Here is an 18,209-nt window from a genome sequence, read left to right on the forward strand (position 1 = left end):
GTAAATTTTGGTCAATGACATGAGAGAAAGTATATGTGAACTGCTGTATGAAAAGTGAATTTACTCTGTAAATCTTCACCCAAATCCTAAAAAAAAACCTATATTAAAAAAAAAAAAAAGATATTTAGTACATCAGTGAAGGAAAACAAAGAGAGGACATAAACAGCTTACAGAAATTAAGCCTTCACTTAAAACTTTAAAAATGTGAATTAAGAGACTGTTTTTTCCTCTATTGTTATTGTTAGCTGCCATCAAGTCAGCTCCAAGTTCACGAAGACCTTATACAAAACAGAATGAAATGCTATTACATTGGTATAAATGATGTCTGATGACACCAAGCACTGGTGAAAGGGAGGGAGAAAGGACCTTACTTTACTGCTGCTACAAGTAGAACCTGACAAGGCAATGACATCTGTATCAAATCTAAAATACACATATTTCCTTTGACAGAGCAATCTCTCTGCTACAACTATATTCCTGGGATGTAGTCCCACATTATTTGCCAAAACAACCACACAAGGACATTCACCACAGTATGATTTGTAAGAGGAAAAAACAAAGAGAGATAATCATAGCATGCATTACAAGAGAAGAGTTAACTCAAAATTTACTTATGTGATGGAACACTATGCAGCTATTAATAACAAGGCTCAACTCTATCTACAGTAATGAAAAACTCTCTAAGTTGAAGTATGTACAGGTAACAAGGCGTAATATAATCCCTTTAGTGTAAATTTTTAAAAAGAACGTATATACACATAAATGGACTTATAAAAACCAAACTCACTGCCATCGAGTTGATTGTGACTCATAGGGATACCCTTTGGGATTCCAAGGCAATAAATCTTTATGTAAAGTCAATTGCCCAATCCTCCTTCCCAAATGGATTCATATTCAGGACTACTAGGGACAATGATAGGTAGGTAGGTGCCTATTTTAAGAAACTGTTTATTATACACTAAGCATACTACCTCTGATCTCTTAAAAGGTACACTGATATCTATCATTTCAAGTGACCCTTAATCCTATTAGTGAGGTACCCCCCCAAGAAAACAAATGAACTCACTGCCTTTGAGTTGGATCCAACTCATAGCAACCCTTCCTTGGGTTTCCAAGGCAGTATCACTATGGAAGTAGATTGCCCAATCTTCCTTCCGAGCTGTGGCTGGTGGGTTTGAACTGGCAGCCTTCTGGTTAACAGTCAAGTGCCTTAGGCACTATGTCACCAGAGCTCCCATTAGTGAGGTAGGACAGGTTATTTTTGCTTCTTATTTTTTTAAACAGAGGAAGAAGCTGTTACACGAGTAGCTGGGACAGCATACACCCCTGGACCTCTTGCCTATACCTGTAATGTTCCCATTTTAGCCTATAACACTAGATGCCCTCAAACTGATTCTCATTCCCAGCAATCCCACGTGCTGGTGGAACTGGCGCTCCACGGGGTTTTCAATAGCAGATTTCTCACAAGAAGAGCACCATGCTTTTCTTCCTAGGCACCTCTGAATGAGCCAGACCCCCAACCTTTTGGTTAGCAGCTACATGTGTTAACCCTTTATATAGCCCACAGACTGCTTTAGTCTGTAGCTTTCTTTTTCTCTGATAATCTAAAACTTTCATTAGAAAGGAGTTTTATATTACCTGCTCTGGAGGGACCTCTCCTCCATCAATACGGGGAACTTCGGGCTCCGCTGGGGTACTTCCTGGTGGCTCTGCCACACCATTTTCAGAAACTACAGCACAGGTAAATAGAGATACAGTCAGGTAGGAGATGCTAGGAGGACAGAGCCTGATTCACTACACTTTTCACTTCTATCTGTTAGCACTGCCACAAAAGAGATGGCAACTGTCCCAAGCAGCATGTTGCTGTTATGTGCCATCAAGTTCAATCTGACTCACAGCGACCCCTCCTTGGGTTTCTGAGACGGTATCACTATGGAAGTAGATTGCCCAACCTTCCTTTCAAGGAGTGGCTAGTGGGTTTGAGCCGCCAGCCTTCTGGTTAGCAGTCAAGTGCCTTAAGCACTATGCTACCAGAGCTCAGTGACTTTATTTTTTTAACTTATTTTGGATATTTTCAAGCATACGTAAAGAAAGACAGAATAGCATAATTAATCCATAAGTACACATCACTCGATTTAAAAAATAATCAGTATTTTGCCAATTTTGTTCCACCTAAGCCAATATTCCTATTTTTCTTTTTTGCTGGAGTATTTGATAACAAAACCTAAGTGTTACTAATCATAAAAATTATCAAACACTGATTTTTTTTAATTACACCTAAAAAAATTAACAATAACCATATTCAAAATCTCCCAGTTGTTTCAAAGGTGCTTTTTACAGTGGGTTTATTCCAATGAGGATTCCAACAAGGTTTTCACAATGAATTTGGCTGTTAAGTCTCATCAGCCCTTTTCCCTCTTGGACAACCTACATCCTAGATTTGACTGACTGCTTCTTCGTGGCACTGTTTTAACTTGTTCCTCTATCCCTGCGTTTTTTTGCCTAAACTCATCGTTAGATATTCTGATTTCTGATTCAATTTGTAGGATTCTAGAAGGAGGAGGGGCAGCAAGAATATTTCCCAGGTTGTGTACTTCTGATTGCAGCCTATCAGGAGGCCCTGTCAGGTTCAGGTGGTCAGGCCAACCTCACCTTCAGCAGGTTCCTCATCAACCTTCATCAATGATACAAAAAGTAGTTCTTATTTTCAGTCATTTTTCTTCTTGATGCTCATATTATCCCACCATAGGCTAGTAAATGTCTTCAAATGGACTCCTGATTTGCTTGTTAAGTATTATTCAAGTATAATGTACATACATAAGAGCTTCATAAATTTTTGCAAACTAAACTGTAACCAGAACATTAATAACAGCCCTCAAAAGTCTCCTTCACACTTTGTAGACCAATGTTCATTGCAGCACTGCTCACAATAGCCAAAAGGTAAAAACAACCTAAATGCCCATCAATAGATGAATGGATAAACAAAATGTGGTACATACACACAACGGAATACTACTCAGCCAGTAGGAGAAATGAAGTCTTGATACAGCAGGAAGATACTATGCTGAGCAAAATAAATTAATCATAAAAGGACAAATATTATATGACTTCACTTATCTAAAAAGACAAGAAGAGGCAAATGTACAGAGACAAAAGTTTATTAGTGGTTAACAGGAGCTGAAGTAAGCGGGGGCAAATGGGGTTTAATGGAGATGGAAAAATTGCATTGATTAATATTAGGACTGCACAGTTGATTACTGTAATTGCTGCCTGTAAGTTGTACATCTGCAGAAAACAGAATTGGGGAAAGTTGCGACAGATATATTTAGAACAACAAAAGAGTACTGCTGAGACTGCTTAAGTACAACCAAATTCCTCATGGGATTTGGTTCCTTGGTTTGGAGATTTAGGGTCAAGGTTTCATAGGCCATCCTAGTTAATTAGCCTAATAACAGCTTTAGTGCTGATTTTGAACTTCTAGCATCCAGACTGTGAGAGAGTAAATTCCCACTGTTCGAGGGTATCGAGTTTGTGTTAAGTTGTTATGGAAGCTCTAGAAAACTAATGTGGTGGAAGGAGAGTGACACCTCCTCCCACCAAGGGAACCACTATACTAAATTCTAACACCACAGGTTAATTTTGTCTGGTTTTGTTCTTTATATAAATGGAATCTCAGTTATATCTTTTTCTGTGTCTACTACTTTGCTTTACATTGTTTCAAAGATGCTTCCATACTAATGTGTACAGTTATAGCTCATTCATTCTCATTATTGTACAGTATTTCGTTGTATATGAATATACCACAATTACTTACCCACTCTATCACTGATGGGTATTTGGACAGTTTTCAATTCTTTTGTTATAACAAACAGTGCTGCTATATGGTCTTTGGTGAGCATATGTACTCATTTCCTTGACTACACACCTAGAAGAGGAACTGCTGGGATATGTTGTTGTTATGTGCCATTGAGTAGGCTCTGATTCATAGCGACCTTGTGTACAACAGAATGAAACACTGCCTGTCCTGTGCCAGCCTCATAATCCTCGCTACACCTGAGCCCACTGTTGTAGCCACTGTATCAACCCATCTCATTAAGGGGATTCCCTCTTTGCACCAACCCTCCATTTTACCAAGCATGATATCCCCCTCCAGGGAATGGTTCCTTCTGACAACATGACCAAAACAGGTGAGATGAAGTCTGGCCATTCTCACTTCCAAGGAACATTCTGGCTGCACTTCTTCCAGGACAGATGCTGAGTCATAGGTTATAAATATACTGAGTTTTAAAAGATAGTACCAAAACGCGAGTCAGATCAAATCCTTCCTACATTAACTATCGGCAAGGAAAGCTTTATACTATAAAACCAGAATCTGAGACTTTACAAGAGAAAAAAAGGTAGCTATCAAAACACAAATCTAGAGTTTCTAGCCTTCTAGATGTCACCTTTGTCCCAAACCTGAGGAAATACCTTCCAAAATAACAACTCCAGGTTCCTCTTCCTGGACAATCTCTTCATCCTCCTCAGGGCTGTCACTGTCAGAATTGGAACTACTGGACACCTGTAAATCTTCAGAGACCGGATTCCTAGTTTCTGGGTAAGAGTTGGCTGGCAACTGAGGCTGAGTCCTGCTCACTTGGAAGAAAGCAGCCAAAGGTACTCTTGATCTGTGTGTGCAGAAAGACAGAAGAGGTACAGTACAATGGGCCATTGTCACAGGAATCCTCCAGAAATGTGAAGGTGTGGTGGTTAAGTCTGTCAACTTGGCTAGAACTGGTTCAGTGGCTGGACAGCTGGATGTAGTAGTCCCCATGACGAGACTGGTAATCAACTCCATGGTGGAATCTACTGTGAGCAGCAGAGTACTTGCCTTTGGGTATGTGGTCTGCTTCCCGTATATAAGAAACAGCTTTGGGAACGGTCTCTAGCTTATAGCACACTTGGACTCCACATGTAGCCATATTGCTGTTCAGCAGCCTGCCATGCTTTGCTGACCCTGGGACTTTCAATGGACTTTAAATTAATGGCCTGCTGTGTGATTCGGTAACGTGGGGACTGTGCCATGTTATTTGTCAACCTTGGGCTTGTTAGCCTCAGCAGCCAGTAGCTGCCTGAGTTAAGAGATGCTCTAGCTTCAGTGGTCCGGAAGCAAGAGGCAGAGCCAAAGCCCAAGGTTGAGGGGCTTTCACACATCCCCTGGAGCCTGGCACTGTGAACGTGGGCTTAAAGCCTTCAAACTGTGAGAGAATAAAGTCCTGTTTGTTAAGGCCATCCCATTTCTGGTATATTTCCTGTCAGAGCAGCACTAGGTAACCAGAAGAGAAGGTAAACCCATTCAATGCTGTATTTGAAAGGTGAAGCAGGAATAGCAGATTTAAGCCTGGATTTTCTCTTTCCTACTCAGTCATGACTACATCATCACAAACTGGAGCTTGATCCTTCTACTTAAAGCTAACTGTACTTTATTGGCTTTTGGTCACATACCAGTATCTTTTAGAGAACACAGTCAGCAATTTGCTATAGGGATAAAAAGGTAGTTTAGTCATATAAACTCTGTATTAATTCACATTCTACTTTCACAAGGCTTCTCTAAATTCAGCTACCTACCGTGCAAAGTCTCCTGTGCTGTCAAATGATATGCCAATAAACAATAGCTCTTAGTCCACTGGGGTGGACTTGTACTTTTTGATGCACAAGGTGCATATGATCTGAAGAACTAACCTCTACAGAAACTGTTGTGAATAAAACATCATCTCAAAAAGGTCTGCCTTTCTAGTTTTCAATGCACATCAGTATAACTGATCCCCCTCAATACTGTGTGAAAGAAGCAAGGCAAGTACTTTTATTTCCATCTGATTTATAAGGAAATGGGTTTCACGAAACTTACCTAGCTTCAATGCCAGTGCTTGGTGACACTACTATGACCAGAAGCCAAGTTTCATAATTCTCAGTCTGGCATTAATCCCAGATGCAATCCCAATGGTATATATATTTACCTGGTATTGTCTGTCCTCTGAGACCCACTAGGCCTTGCCCGGCGTGGAGTAGAACCTGTTCTCCTTCTTGCTCTCACTGGGCCCACGTTGTGGTTTGAAGATGGAGGTCTCAGGAATTCCAGCATGCCATGCAGCCTCTGTAGCCCGCTGATGAAGGTGTTCATTGACTCTAGTGAAGACATACGGATGTTGGCATTAGCACCAGATCCCTGCCTATCTTCCTCTGATGCTCCTGGATTGATGTTCTCTACTCTCTCGTCTCCTGAGAGCTCTGTGTCCTCTGTCAGATCAATGGACTCCTGTGGTGCAGGCGGAAACACGGGCGGTTCTGCTTGGCTGCTGACCACTTCAGCAGGAGGAAGTTCTTGTGCAGCAGGATGATCTGACTGCTCCTGCAGATTATAGTCCATTGCTTCGTGATCCATCACTAAGGAAGCAATATTTATAAAAAAGTGTAAGTAAAATAGATAAACATGTCAAACAACTGATATGATCAGATCTACTCTTTCAGAAAAGGAGCAGGGGTGGCACCATGGTTAACTGCTTGGATGCTAACTGAAAGGTTGGTAGTTTGAACCCATCTAGTAGGAGCTCTGGTAGCGTAGTACCTAAGGTACTGGACTGCTAACCAGAAGGCTGGCAGTTCAAACCCACCAACCACTCCTCAGAAGGAAGGTTGGGCAATCTACTTCCCTAGTGACACCACCTCAGAAACCCAAGGAGAGGTCGCTATGAGTCAGGTCTGAATCGACGACACACAACAACAACAGTGGCTCCAGAGGAGAAAGACCTGGTGATCTGCTCCCGTAAAGATTACATCCTAGAAAAGCCATATGGGGCAATTCTACTCTGTCACGGGGGGGACTATCAGTCAGAATCGATTCACCAACGCCTAATAAGAGCAGTCTTCCAGAATTTCTGTTTAAAATTATTCTTGGCAAAACCAAGACATTTAAAGAGAAGACTTCAATTGCTTGTTTTATACCAGTTAAATATTGGTAATAATAAAAATTTTCTCTACAAGCACCGAAAATCAGTTTTTCAGTTTACCTTTTGAAAATACAAAGTCACGTAATCATAAAAACTTCCAAAATAGAAGCTGCACTATTGGGATCTTCCCTAAAAAATGCATATGATGCTGTATTTCATTTTAGTAAGTATTATTCAACATCACCAAAAGTTACAAAGGATAAAATGAAGCCAATTTTACGCTTGCAAAATTAACTCATTTACTAACTTAAAATAAAAATGTACTCAATTCCTCCAAAATGGCTGAGCAATTTCTCTTTATTCTATGTCTTTCATTCTTCTTTTTTTTAAAAATATGATTTGGTTAAAAGTTTACACAGCAAATTTGTTTTCCATTCAACAGTGCATACACATTTTTTTTTTTTGTGATCCTTTCATTATTCTTTTTTTTTTTTAAAGTGACGTGCGTCAATGCATTAATTTTTTTTGCAGTGTTTCCTCCCCTCTTGTCCCACCCCTGGCAACCAACAAAGAAAGTTTCCCTCCATTTATAAACCTTTCCTTGACCATTCAAAACAACTAATACTATATTTGGCCTTCTGTGATTGACTTATTTTACTCTGCATACCGTCCTCCAAGTTCATCTATATTATGTGGTGTTTTGCAGACTCTACATTATTCTTTAGTGCTGCATAGCATTCTAGTATGTGTATGCACCATAGTTTGTTCATCCACTCTTCCACTGATGGGCACATAGGTTGTTTCCATCTTTTTGCTATTGTAAATAGTGCTGCAATGAACGTAAGTGTGTGTCTATCTGTTCCTGTCCTGGTTCTCACCTCTCTAGGATATACACCTAGTAATGGGATTGCTGGGTCAAATGGTATCTCCAATTCCAGCTTTCTAAGGAATTGCTGTATTACTTTCCACAGTGGTTGCATCTCTTTACAGTCCCAATTTCTCCACATCCCTGCCAGCATTTGCTATTTTCTGTCTTGTTGAACCTTGCCATCAGTGCTGGGGTGAGACGGTATCTCGTTGTTTTGATTTGCATCTTTCTGATGGCCGATGATTATGACCATCTCTTCATATATTAGCTGGCCAACTGAATATCCTCCTTGGTGAAGTGTCTATTCATGTCTTCTGCCCATTTTTCAATTGGATTGTTAATTCCTTTGGTGTTGAGTTGTTGGAGTTTTCTATAAATCTTAGAGATAAGTCCCTTGCCAGGTATGTAATTATCGGCAAGTATGAATTTGTTGTTGTCATTTTTGTTATGTGCTTTTTTGTGGTGTCGATTTCTTTGTTCCATGTAATTTTCCGTGCTGAGCTCGTTTTTTATGAATTGTGTTATCACTTTCTTCATTGCTATTGCTTTAGCATTTGCTAAATATTTGTACTGGCCCTCTTTTATATTTTGATGTGAAGGTTTATAATTTTTCTTTGAGGTTACCCTGTGATTTATAGTTTTCTTTCCAAGTTTAGAACAGTCCTTATCTTGTAGTTGTCTCGACACCCCTACCATCGGGAAGTTCTGTAATGACACAGTTTTTACCTTCTTTTTGGTCTGTAGTTGTCCTCATTTGTAAATTGATGTCTCTGGTTCCCTGTTTACAATCTTGTAGACTTATTTACTTTGGATACTTCCACAGCTGGGTTTTGGTTTCTGGGTTATATCATCATGTGTGTTAATGGTCAGTTGTTGTTGGCTGTTGTTGCTTCTCTGTCCAAAGGGCTCCCTTTAGCATCTCTTGTAAGGTTGGTCTGGTTTTAACAAATTCCCTTAATTTCTGCTTATCTGGAAATGTCCTAATTTCACCATATTTGAGGGACAGTTTTGCTGGGTACATAATTCTTGGTTGGAAATTTTTCTCTTTCAGTGTTTTATGTATACCATCTCACTGTCTTCTCGCCTGCATGGTTTCTACTGAGAAATCTGAGCTCAGTCTTACTGGTTGCCCCTTGTATGTAACTCTTCGTTTTTCCCGTGCTATTCCCATGATCCTTTGTTTCTGGTTTTGGTGAGTTTGATGATGATACGTCTTGGTGATTTTCTTTTGGGGTCTATTCTGTTTGGGGTTCAATGGACTTCCTGAATGGATGTATTCTCATCTTTCATCATGTAAGAGAAGTTTTCTTCCAACAAATCTTGGACAATTTTCTCAGTGGTTTTATTTTTCTCTTCCTGCTCTAGAATTCCAATGACACATTAGGCTTTCTTCATTTTGTTTTGATCTTTTTTCTGAATGCTCCCTTTACAAAGAAGTATTCAGAGATTTGTCTTCAATCTCATTAATTCTGTCTTCCATTGCATCAGTTCTACTCCTTTTCCCTTTCAATGTGTTATCCATGTCTGACAATTTAGTATTAATCTTCTGGATTTCTATCTGTAGAATCTGAATCATTTCTAATTTTCCATTTATTTTGTCATTTTGTTCTTGTTATTTTCTCCCAAAATTCTTCTAGGGTTTAGTCTGTGTTTTCCTTGATATATCTTTCAATCCTTTGAGGATACCTGAATATAATTCTTTTGAATTCCTTATCAGGGAGTTCCAATGCTGTTTCTTCCTCAGGGATGTGTTTTGGGTCTGTATCCTGGTCCCTTGTTTCTCCTGCTTTATCTTGTTTGTTTGTGTGGACTGTGATGCTCTGTTGTCTCCAAGGCCTCGCAACATTTTTATGTTTATATTTAATTGGCGATTGTATGTTGGAGTGACTTGCTCACGATTTGTTTTGTTTGTTATCTAAGTAAGCAGGGTACTGTGCTGTGTTCCTCTATTCACTAGTTAAGAGCACTTATACACTCACCACCTGTCACCTTTCCTGTTGTCAGCCTCGTGTATGTTGCTGCCTACCTTGGCAGACAGAGCCTATTCTCAGGTCCGTGAAATCCGCAAGAGAATGCTATCATTTTAAATCCAAAATGGTTGCCACTTGTAAAAATTCGAAATGGCTGCACCCTCGGTCACTTTAAATGTCCAACATGGCCACCGCTAATAAACATTCAAAATGGCTGTGCCCTTGGTCACTTTAAATATCCAACATGGCCACCAGATGTAAACATTCAAAATGGCTGCGCCCTCTGGACAGCGGGAAGTCAACAGCTCACGTTGTTTCTCTCCTTGGTGTTTCCCTTTCTAGTCACAGGCCACCAGCGCAGTCATCTCTGCAGCCCTTGGTGACCAGGGCTGATCTTTAGGTCAATTCTCAAGTCCTAACACCACTTGGAAATATTCAGGCTGTTGGTCCTGTCAGAGTAGCTGATAGTCCGCAGCTCCGACCGTCTCTGTACTCACTGTTTTCGTTCAGTTTTTTCCACTAGCTGGTGCCTAATCCACTTCTGTATAGTTCCTTTCAAAGCTCAGGGCTCCAAGATTATATTCTATATCTCTGTCAATTGATTTTTCTTTTCTTTGTTGAAGAGGGGATGTGTGGCTTGTCTGCCTATTCCTCCATCTTAGCAGAAGTGTCTTCTTTCATTCTTCTTGTTTCTTGTCTCTGTTCCATTACATTGGCCCACTCGACAAAAATTTATTAAATGCCTATTATATAGCCAGAAGCTCTGGTAGTGTAATGCCTAAGGCACTTGACTACTAACCAGAGGCTGGCGGTTCAAACTTACGAGCCACTCCTCAGAAGTAAGGTTGGGCAATCTACTTTCGTAGTGATACTGCCTCAGAAACCCAAGGAGAGGTCGCTATGAGTCAAAATCAACTCAACAGCAGCGAGTTTGTTTTGGTTATTATGTAGCCAAGGAACTCTGGTGTCACAGTAGTTAAAGCACTTGGCTGCAAGCCTAAAGATCAGTTGTTTGAACCCACCAGCCACTCCACATGAGGCAGTCTGCTTCCATAAAGATTTACAGCCTTGGAAACCCTATGGGGCAGTTCTACTCTGTCCTATAGTGTTGCTACACATCAGAGTTGATTTAAAGACACTGGGTTTGGTTTTGGTTTTATTATGTAGCCAGGCATCCAAGAGGCACAAACAGACAGGTAAGACCCTCTGTAACTGAGTTCATATTCTGGCAAGGGGGAGAAAGCCAATAAACACATAAATGAGAAAATTACAGACTGTGATAGTTCAATTTTGGAAGATAGGGCAATGAACAGCACTTTCAAAACAATAGTGAGGGAAGGTTCTCTGAAGGAGTGAAAGGATCTGGCCATTGAAGATCAGAAGATGTTTTCAGATGGATGAAACCAACGCACAGATCCTTGGTGATCATGAACTTGGTCCATCTGAGAAACTGAGGCAGATAATTTTAACAAACACAGTGAGGAAGAAGAGATAGTATGGTATAAAGTTGGTGAGTCAAGACACTATTATTAAAGCCAATAACAAATAAAGAAGCCAATAACAAAGACCCTAAATGTGGACAATGATGTAGGAGGAAACCTGGGAGAGTGTGTGTGATCTTGGTTTCAATGTTTCAAGGAGGGAATGGTCAAGTGTGTTAAGTGCTACTGAAGGGAAGAATTTAATAATATGGAGATGATAAATAACCTAAGAGCAGTCTCCCTGAAGTGATGGGATCACAGGCCAGACTGGAGTGAGCGGAGCAGAGGAAATTTCAGTAAATATGATGGATGACACACATTTATTCCGCTCTCTCCCATGAATATGACTAAAAAATAAATAAGATCAAAATTGTTCTCTAGGTAAACAAGCCCCCCCCCCCCAAAAAAATCTATAAATACTAACAGCTGTGATCCCACAAAGACCATGGCTGCATCTCTGTCCATATACCTAACAGTAAAACCCACCAGTTGATAAGCCTCACCCACTAAGAGTGCTTCCATCAGCTTTTTTGGGAATCTCTCCTTAAAAATGAACAAAAAGACATGGATCAAATCACATTTGAGAAAAGCCTCCAACATGACAAAGAAACCAATGAGGAAAAACAGAAGATACTTAGAAGGAGGAAGAAAAAGAAAACACAAACAAGCAAACAGCAGTTAAAAAAAAAAAAAGTAAAAATACATTTTGTGGTATAGATACTGTACCTATAAAACAAGAATCGAATGTTAGGGGCAAAAAGACAAATCAAAGCAGCAGCTCATAAAAAAACTCATAAAAATAAGAAAATAAGACAGCCAAAACAAAAGATGTAATTAGAAGACAAAACTGAGAAATGTTCCCAGAAAGTAAAAGAAAAAAATTAGAGTAAGACGATAATAAAACTATTCAATTCAGGATAGCTAGTATCCGATTAACCTTAGCTTCAGAAATTCATAAAACAGAGGGAATAAAAGTGAAAAAAAAACAACAAACTTCTGGTCAAGATGGAATCATAAATTCTTTTTTTGCAACTAAAAACATTAACAAAACAATACAAACTATCTTTGAGTAATTCTAACCCACAGCAACCCTATTAAGACACAGCAGAACTGTCCCATAGAGTTCTCAAGCCTGTACATCTTCACCGCAGACTGCATCTTCTTTCTCACTGGGAGTGGCTACGTGGTTTGGACTGCCGACCTTTTGGTTAGCAGGCGAGTGCTTAACCAATGTGCCTCCAAGGCTCCTTTAACACATCTCCCCAAAATAATTTCTAACAGAAAAATGTAGTTTGGGTGAGCAGCAGGTGGTTTCTCGTTTGCTGGGGTGTGTGTACACGTCTGGGTGTACTGCAGGGTTATGTGAGGGTGAAGTAAACCAGCATCAGGGGCTGAGGACAAGGTCAGAGGACCAAATACAAATGGGGTTGGGTGGGTGGGTCTTTCAAATGTATTATCTCTGGAGACTGTTCAGGAAGCTGTGGAGACTGGACTTGAGCGACAAGAGTGCACAGTGTGTAAAGCTGGGATCAGCAAGGAGAAAGGTGTCCCACTTTATTCACGAGGGAGCCAGAAACCCCAGGATCCCAGACTGAAAACTCCACCCCACCTCCGATGCCAGCAACCAGCTCGCAGAGGGGGCCTCCAGCCATTTGGTGATACTTCTCATTTGGAGACGGTGGTTTCCCTTTTAGCTTTTCCATCACTGTCTTCACCCACAAGCCTTTACACTGAAGCACAGGTGTGCATCTGGCACAGAGCCACTCAGCCACCAGCCAGCAGGACTGTTTCTCACCAGCTTCTTTCCCTGGCTGTTCAGTATTTGAACTGTGTCTCCTACCTGCCTACTTCCAGCCAGAGGAGAATCAGTATTGGGGTCCCTCCAGACCCTCCTTACTCCTGGACCCCCCCCCCTCTGTTTACTAACACCCATCTCACTCTTGATGACCACTGTGCAGAGGGAAGTGGCACCTGGAAGAACCTATGGCTCTTAACTGCTGGCCCTGAGGGAAGATAGAATGAAGACAATGACTGTTTCTCCTCTCTCCTAACCCTTTGCTCCCCCCTCCAGATTCCTAGATTTGATGTGGAAAGGTGAGCAAGGCTCCCTCTGACTCTTTCCCACTCCCCCTCACTAATTTGATTTTTCTCTCCTCAGTGTCTGTGTTCTCACTATAAGTGCTTCTGCCCAGTCAAAACCTCCTTCATTACAAATACAAAGAAAAGTGAAATGTAAAGAAAAAAGCATTTGCAGATGAATTATCTATGATTCCATTTCTAGGACATTTAAAAGCAGGCAAAAAACATACGACTACCTGGATTCCTCCTTTTAGCGCATTTCAGGTTTTTTTTTTTTTAAACAAAATGAAGGTTACAACCCTGTGTGGAGCAAGTCCTTTGGCACTTTTTTTTTTAACTCTGATTTGTGTGAAAGTTTACAGAGCAAATTAATTTTCCATACAGCAGTTCACATACATTTTATCTCATGACAATGACTGTAATTTCCCACAATGCTAACAGCTCTCTTCCCACTTCCTCCCCATAGTTACCTCTTCCTTGTTTCCTTCCCTCCCATGCATTCCTGTTCCCCTGAGCTGTCTCCCTGTGCATATATACAGTCCTTCTCTTCTCCCATGACTGATCTCTCCAAGGAGTGTATCTCCCTAATGTAAATGTTCAGCTCATATGCCTGTCTTTTGTTTGACTGGAAGCCACTGGCATGGGTTCAATTCCAGACCTGAAGGGCAGCTAGGGGCGGTTCCACCAGGCTCTATCAGACCAACAAACCTGTTTTTTTTTTTTAAATGAGTTTTAGTTTTGCTCCACATTGTTCTCCCACTCTATCCAGGATCTCCTAAATAGATCCCTCTGAGTGGTTGACAGTGGTAGCCAGACATCATCTAGTTCTTCTGGTCTCACAGTCATACAGGCTGATGAGCACATGATGTACCAGTCCCCTGGACTAATTGCTTCCATGCATCTCTGGTTTCCTTCATTCTCCTTTGCTCTGGATGAGGAGAGACCCATCACTGCATCTAGATGGCTGCTTGCAAGCTTTGAAGATCCCAGTCACTATTTGCCAAAGTAGGATGTGGAACAATGTTTTTGTGTAGTATGTTATGCCAATTGAGCTTGACGTCCCTGCGCCAAGGTCCCGAGCTACTCGCTCCCTCCAGATAGCTGGCTGTGGCCAAGAAGTGACTACAACCTTGCCCCTTGTCAGCTTTACTATATACCTGGAAATTCTTACAGAACATACCAATACACTTACAGAAACATTGTCTGCATTGGCACCATTTTGGCAACAGCATGTGCTCACTTCATATTCTTGTGTCACATTGTGGTAATTCTCACAATATTTCAAACTTCTTCCTGATGCTCTTGCACACTTAATAGACTATAGTGTGAACATAAAATACCAGATGTTATCACCAAAACTTGCGTTAATTACAGTTCTATAGAAGAACCTAGCAATTTTAATGTACTATTCAAGGATCTCACCAGTATCACCCAAAATCGCACCAATAAATTCACTACTTCTCTGAAACAATGTTAAGTTAAAGCCTTTAATGTGCTTCTAGAGTACAACTACAGGCATCCAAAACATAATGCAAATAACCTTCAAGAAAACAAAGAGGAGACGTGGACCACTCCCCACCCCACCGCATAAAAGCTGGAGAGTCGCCATTATCCACCATGTTTAACTATTAGCCACATGAGGCTGTTAAGACTTTAATTAATTAAAATTAAAAATTAAGTTCATCAGTCGCATTAGCCACATATAAGTGCTCATGAGTCTAGTGGCTACATCGAACAATGCACATACAGAACATTTCCATTATCGCAAAAAGTTCTATGGAACATTGTTGTTCGGAAGCCGAACCTCCCAAACAGTGGGGGGAGATACTGACCCAATCTTCAGAGTACCCAGGATGGCTAGAGCAAGACACTGTGGGTTGGTCACCCAAAGCCTCAGGTAACCCTGTCTTGAGAATGCCACAGAAATGCTTTTTCCTATGTGTCCCACGTTAAGCTAAGGTTTAAAACGTTCACCTCCTACTACCGAAGCAGCTCTGGCGGCGCAGTGGGTAAAGCATATGGCTGCTAAGATCAGCAGTCCAAATCCACCAACTGCTCTGCAGAAGATGAAGCAATCTGCTTCCGTAAAGATTTGCAGTCTATGAAACCCTATGGGGGTCGCTGTGAGTCGGAATCGACTCGATTGCATTTGGCATCGTCATAGAGCATACAAAGCTCCGTCACTCTGATTTCAAACAATGCCCACAACCTGCAGGAGTGAAGGGCCCCAACTACCAAGATAAGAGCACGCGGCGGGAGGCAAGCTGGCCTCAGTTTAAGTCTCTGCTCTGGAAGTTTCTAACCGTGAACCCTTAAGCAACTTTTCCACGCACTCAGCTCACCTAACTAAACTGCAAAATAGGGATAATAAAAGCATTTACATCATAATTGCTTGACGCAAAATTAGGTAACATTTAAAATTAAGTTGCTTGGTGACGTGAAAGCAATTATTTGCAAATGAAGTCTAAAGTTCGACTCCTTCCGGGATTGCCCTAAGTTCCGGCCTTCGCCAAGGCCCCCGCACCCTATCTCTTGTGCCACCCCAGCAACGCTGAAAGAATGGACATTCGAGCGCCTCAGCCCCGACTACTGGGGCCTCAAAGAGCGAAAGAATCTCTTTAGGCCTCCAGTTTCCATGCCTACCCGCAGCCGACCTCGTGGGGCAGTTCTAGGCCCCGTAGAGCCCAAGGAGAAATTACCCGGAGCCAGAGGTCCAAGGCCAGGGAAGAGAGAAGCGCCCGCCTCACCTAAAGCTGGAGGAACGCGATCCAGCTCGTGAGCCCGCCGCAGTTGCAGGCGATTCTTGTGAAAAAGTCGCACAGCACAAATCCCAACCGCCGCTTCCTCAGTAGGTTAAGCTCCCCGCCGGAGCCGCAGGGCTGACCTGCTCCTATTGGCCAACAGCCACTAGCCGCCAGCCGGTAGCCAATACTCTCTCATTTTCTTCCATTGGTCGCTCCTGACTGAAAGAGAGGCGCTCTCATTGGTTCTACCTTAGGAAACCGTTAGGCGGGAGCATTCTTAAGGAACCCTCGTGCAATTGGTAGAAATCTATGTCACTCACGTCGCGTCCAGCCCGCTGTAAAGAAGAATGGAAGATTTTTACCGCCTTGTTTTTGAATTTTGTAGCGGGAGAAAGTTGTAAGAAAAAACTTTCTTGGCCTATTGTGGAGTGAAGATGAAAACTAGTAAAACTGTGGCTTCTCCTCTTCACCAACATGTTAGTGAATGAGCTATTTTTATCGAAACGACGGTAAAAACAAAAAGCAAACTCACTACCGTGGAGTTGATTCGACTCTTAGCCACCTCTCGTTGGGTTTCCGAGGCAGTATCTCTACCCAAGTAGATTGTCCAGTCTGCCTTCCGAGAAGTGGTTTGTGGGTTTGAACCGCCAGCCTTCTCCTTAGCAGTTAAATGCCTTACACACTACACCACCAGAACTCCACTCCGAAGGACGGTAGTTAGTTGAATAATTTCAGAATATTGCCTTCAGATTTCCGAAGCCTCAAAAAGGGGTGCGAAAATCCCCAATATCTGTATGGGGTTGCGGAGCTCAGGCAAAGGAATTTGCTTACCCGATCTCTTCGATCCCAAACCATTGCAATGAATTGCCTGCTACTAAACAAAAGTCACACCATTTAACGACAAACATTTTTCAAGCATCTCGCCGGAAGCATGACGAAGTCTCACTTTTAGGAGGAAGACCTAAAAACATAAACTTTACGCACCAACTGCACAGTGCCGAAGTCTTTACATGGCTGTCAACTTTCCGTGGGATTGCTTGCAGAGGAGAGCGTGAAGAACTGAAAGTTACCCAACACCCAAATACTGACTTTACAATATTTTGCTCCTTGTCACCAAAGCTGGTAATAACATTTGTATGTTTTTCTTTTCCTGCCGTCTAAGGGAGCTACTGATGATTTCTAGAATGGCTAATATGAGGAGAAAGCAGTTTTATTTTATAAACAAATACGGATATATTAGGAGTAGAATGAACAAAGTTTTGAATGATTTTACTTATTCTAAGTAGTGCATGTTCAATGCAGACAAGTGCAGCAGACCTGTACTACAGATAATCCTAAAATAATTTTTGGATTGAATGAAATGAAGCCAGATGAAAACTTCAGGAAGGAATGAAGAGCACCAGAAATGGGAAATATATAGCAAACTGTAAGAGACTAATTTTTTTCTTTCCATTTCTTTAAACATGACTGCTTAAAGTTGAAATTATCGCATTGTATTGTGTGGTTTATAATGCATGCACTGTAATATGCTTGACAATTACAGCATAAAGGAGAGGAGGTAATTGGATCTATATGATTGAAAGGCATTTACATTATATGTGAAATAGTACAATACTATTTCTAAGTGCACTGTGAAAAGTTAAGATTACATATTATAATCCCTAGAGGAACCACTAGAAATATAACATAAAGAGGTATACATAAAAAGTCAGTAGGTTAATTAATGTGGAATTCTAAAAAGTATTTAATAAGCTACAAAGGAGGTGGGAAGGGAGGAACAAAGAGAGAAAAAAAAAAAAAAGATGGATAAAACAAAACAGACAATGAAATGGTACATCTAAATCCAACCAATAAGAATACTGTTGAGACACTGAATGCTTTCCCCCTAAGATCAAAAACCAGACAAAGATGTGAACTCTCACTACTTCTGGGTAATAATTGTACTGGAGGTCCTAGACAGTGAAATAAAGCAAGGGAAAAAAAGAAAGATACAAAGATTAAAAACCAAAACACCTCTATTCACAGATAACATTGTTAAGGTAGAAAATCCAAAGGAATCTACAACAACACATCACTAAAATAAGTGAATTTAGTAAGGTGGTAGGAAACAAGGTCAAGACACATAAATCAGTTTTGATTTT

At 41.1% G+C, this 18,209-nt stretch overlaps 1 protein-coding gene across 1 annotated transcript in view; it reads right to left on the bottom strand.

The window, feature by feature from the left end:
• RFWD3 (ring finger and WD repeat domain 3) overlaps nucleotides 1-6,421 on the bottom strand; it is a 31,472-nt gene extending 25,051 nt beyond the window's left edge. The window contains exons 1-3 of the mRNA XM_042780871.1: nucleotides 5,997-6,421; nucleotides 4,471-4,667; nucleotides 1,639-1,730 (exon numbers count right to left, since the gene is read on the bottom strand). Coding sequence (XP_042636805.1) covers nucleotides 1,639-1,730; nucleotides 4,471-4,667; nucleotides 5,997-6,421 — 714 coding nt within the window. The remainder of the gene's footprint in view (nucleotides 1-1,638; nucleotides 1,731-4,470; nucleotides 4,668-5,996) is intronic.
• Between the last annotated feature and the right edge of the window lie 11,788 nt (nucleotides 6,422-18,209).

This window comes from Orycteropus afer, unplaced genomic scaffold (assembly GCF_000298275.1).
Source record: "Orycteropus afer afer isolate SDZICR_OR568_19922 unplaced genomic scaffold, OryAfe1.0 scaffold00067, whole genome shotgun sequence".
In the NCBI taxonomy this organism is placed as follows: Eukaryota; Metazoa; Chordata; class Mammalia; order Tubulidentata; family Orycteropodidae; genus Orycteropus; species Orycteropus afer.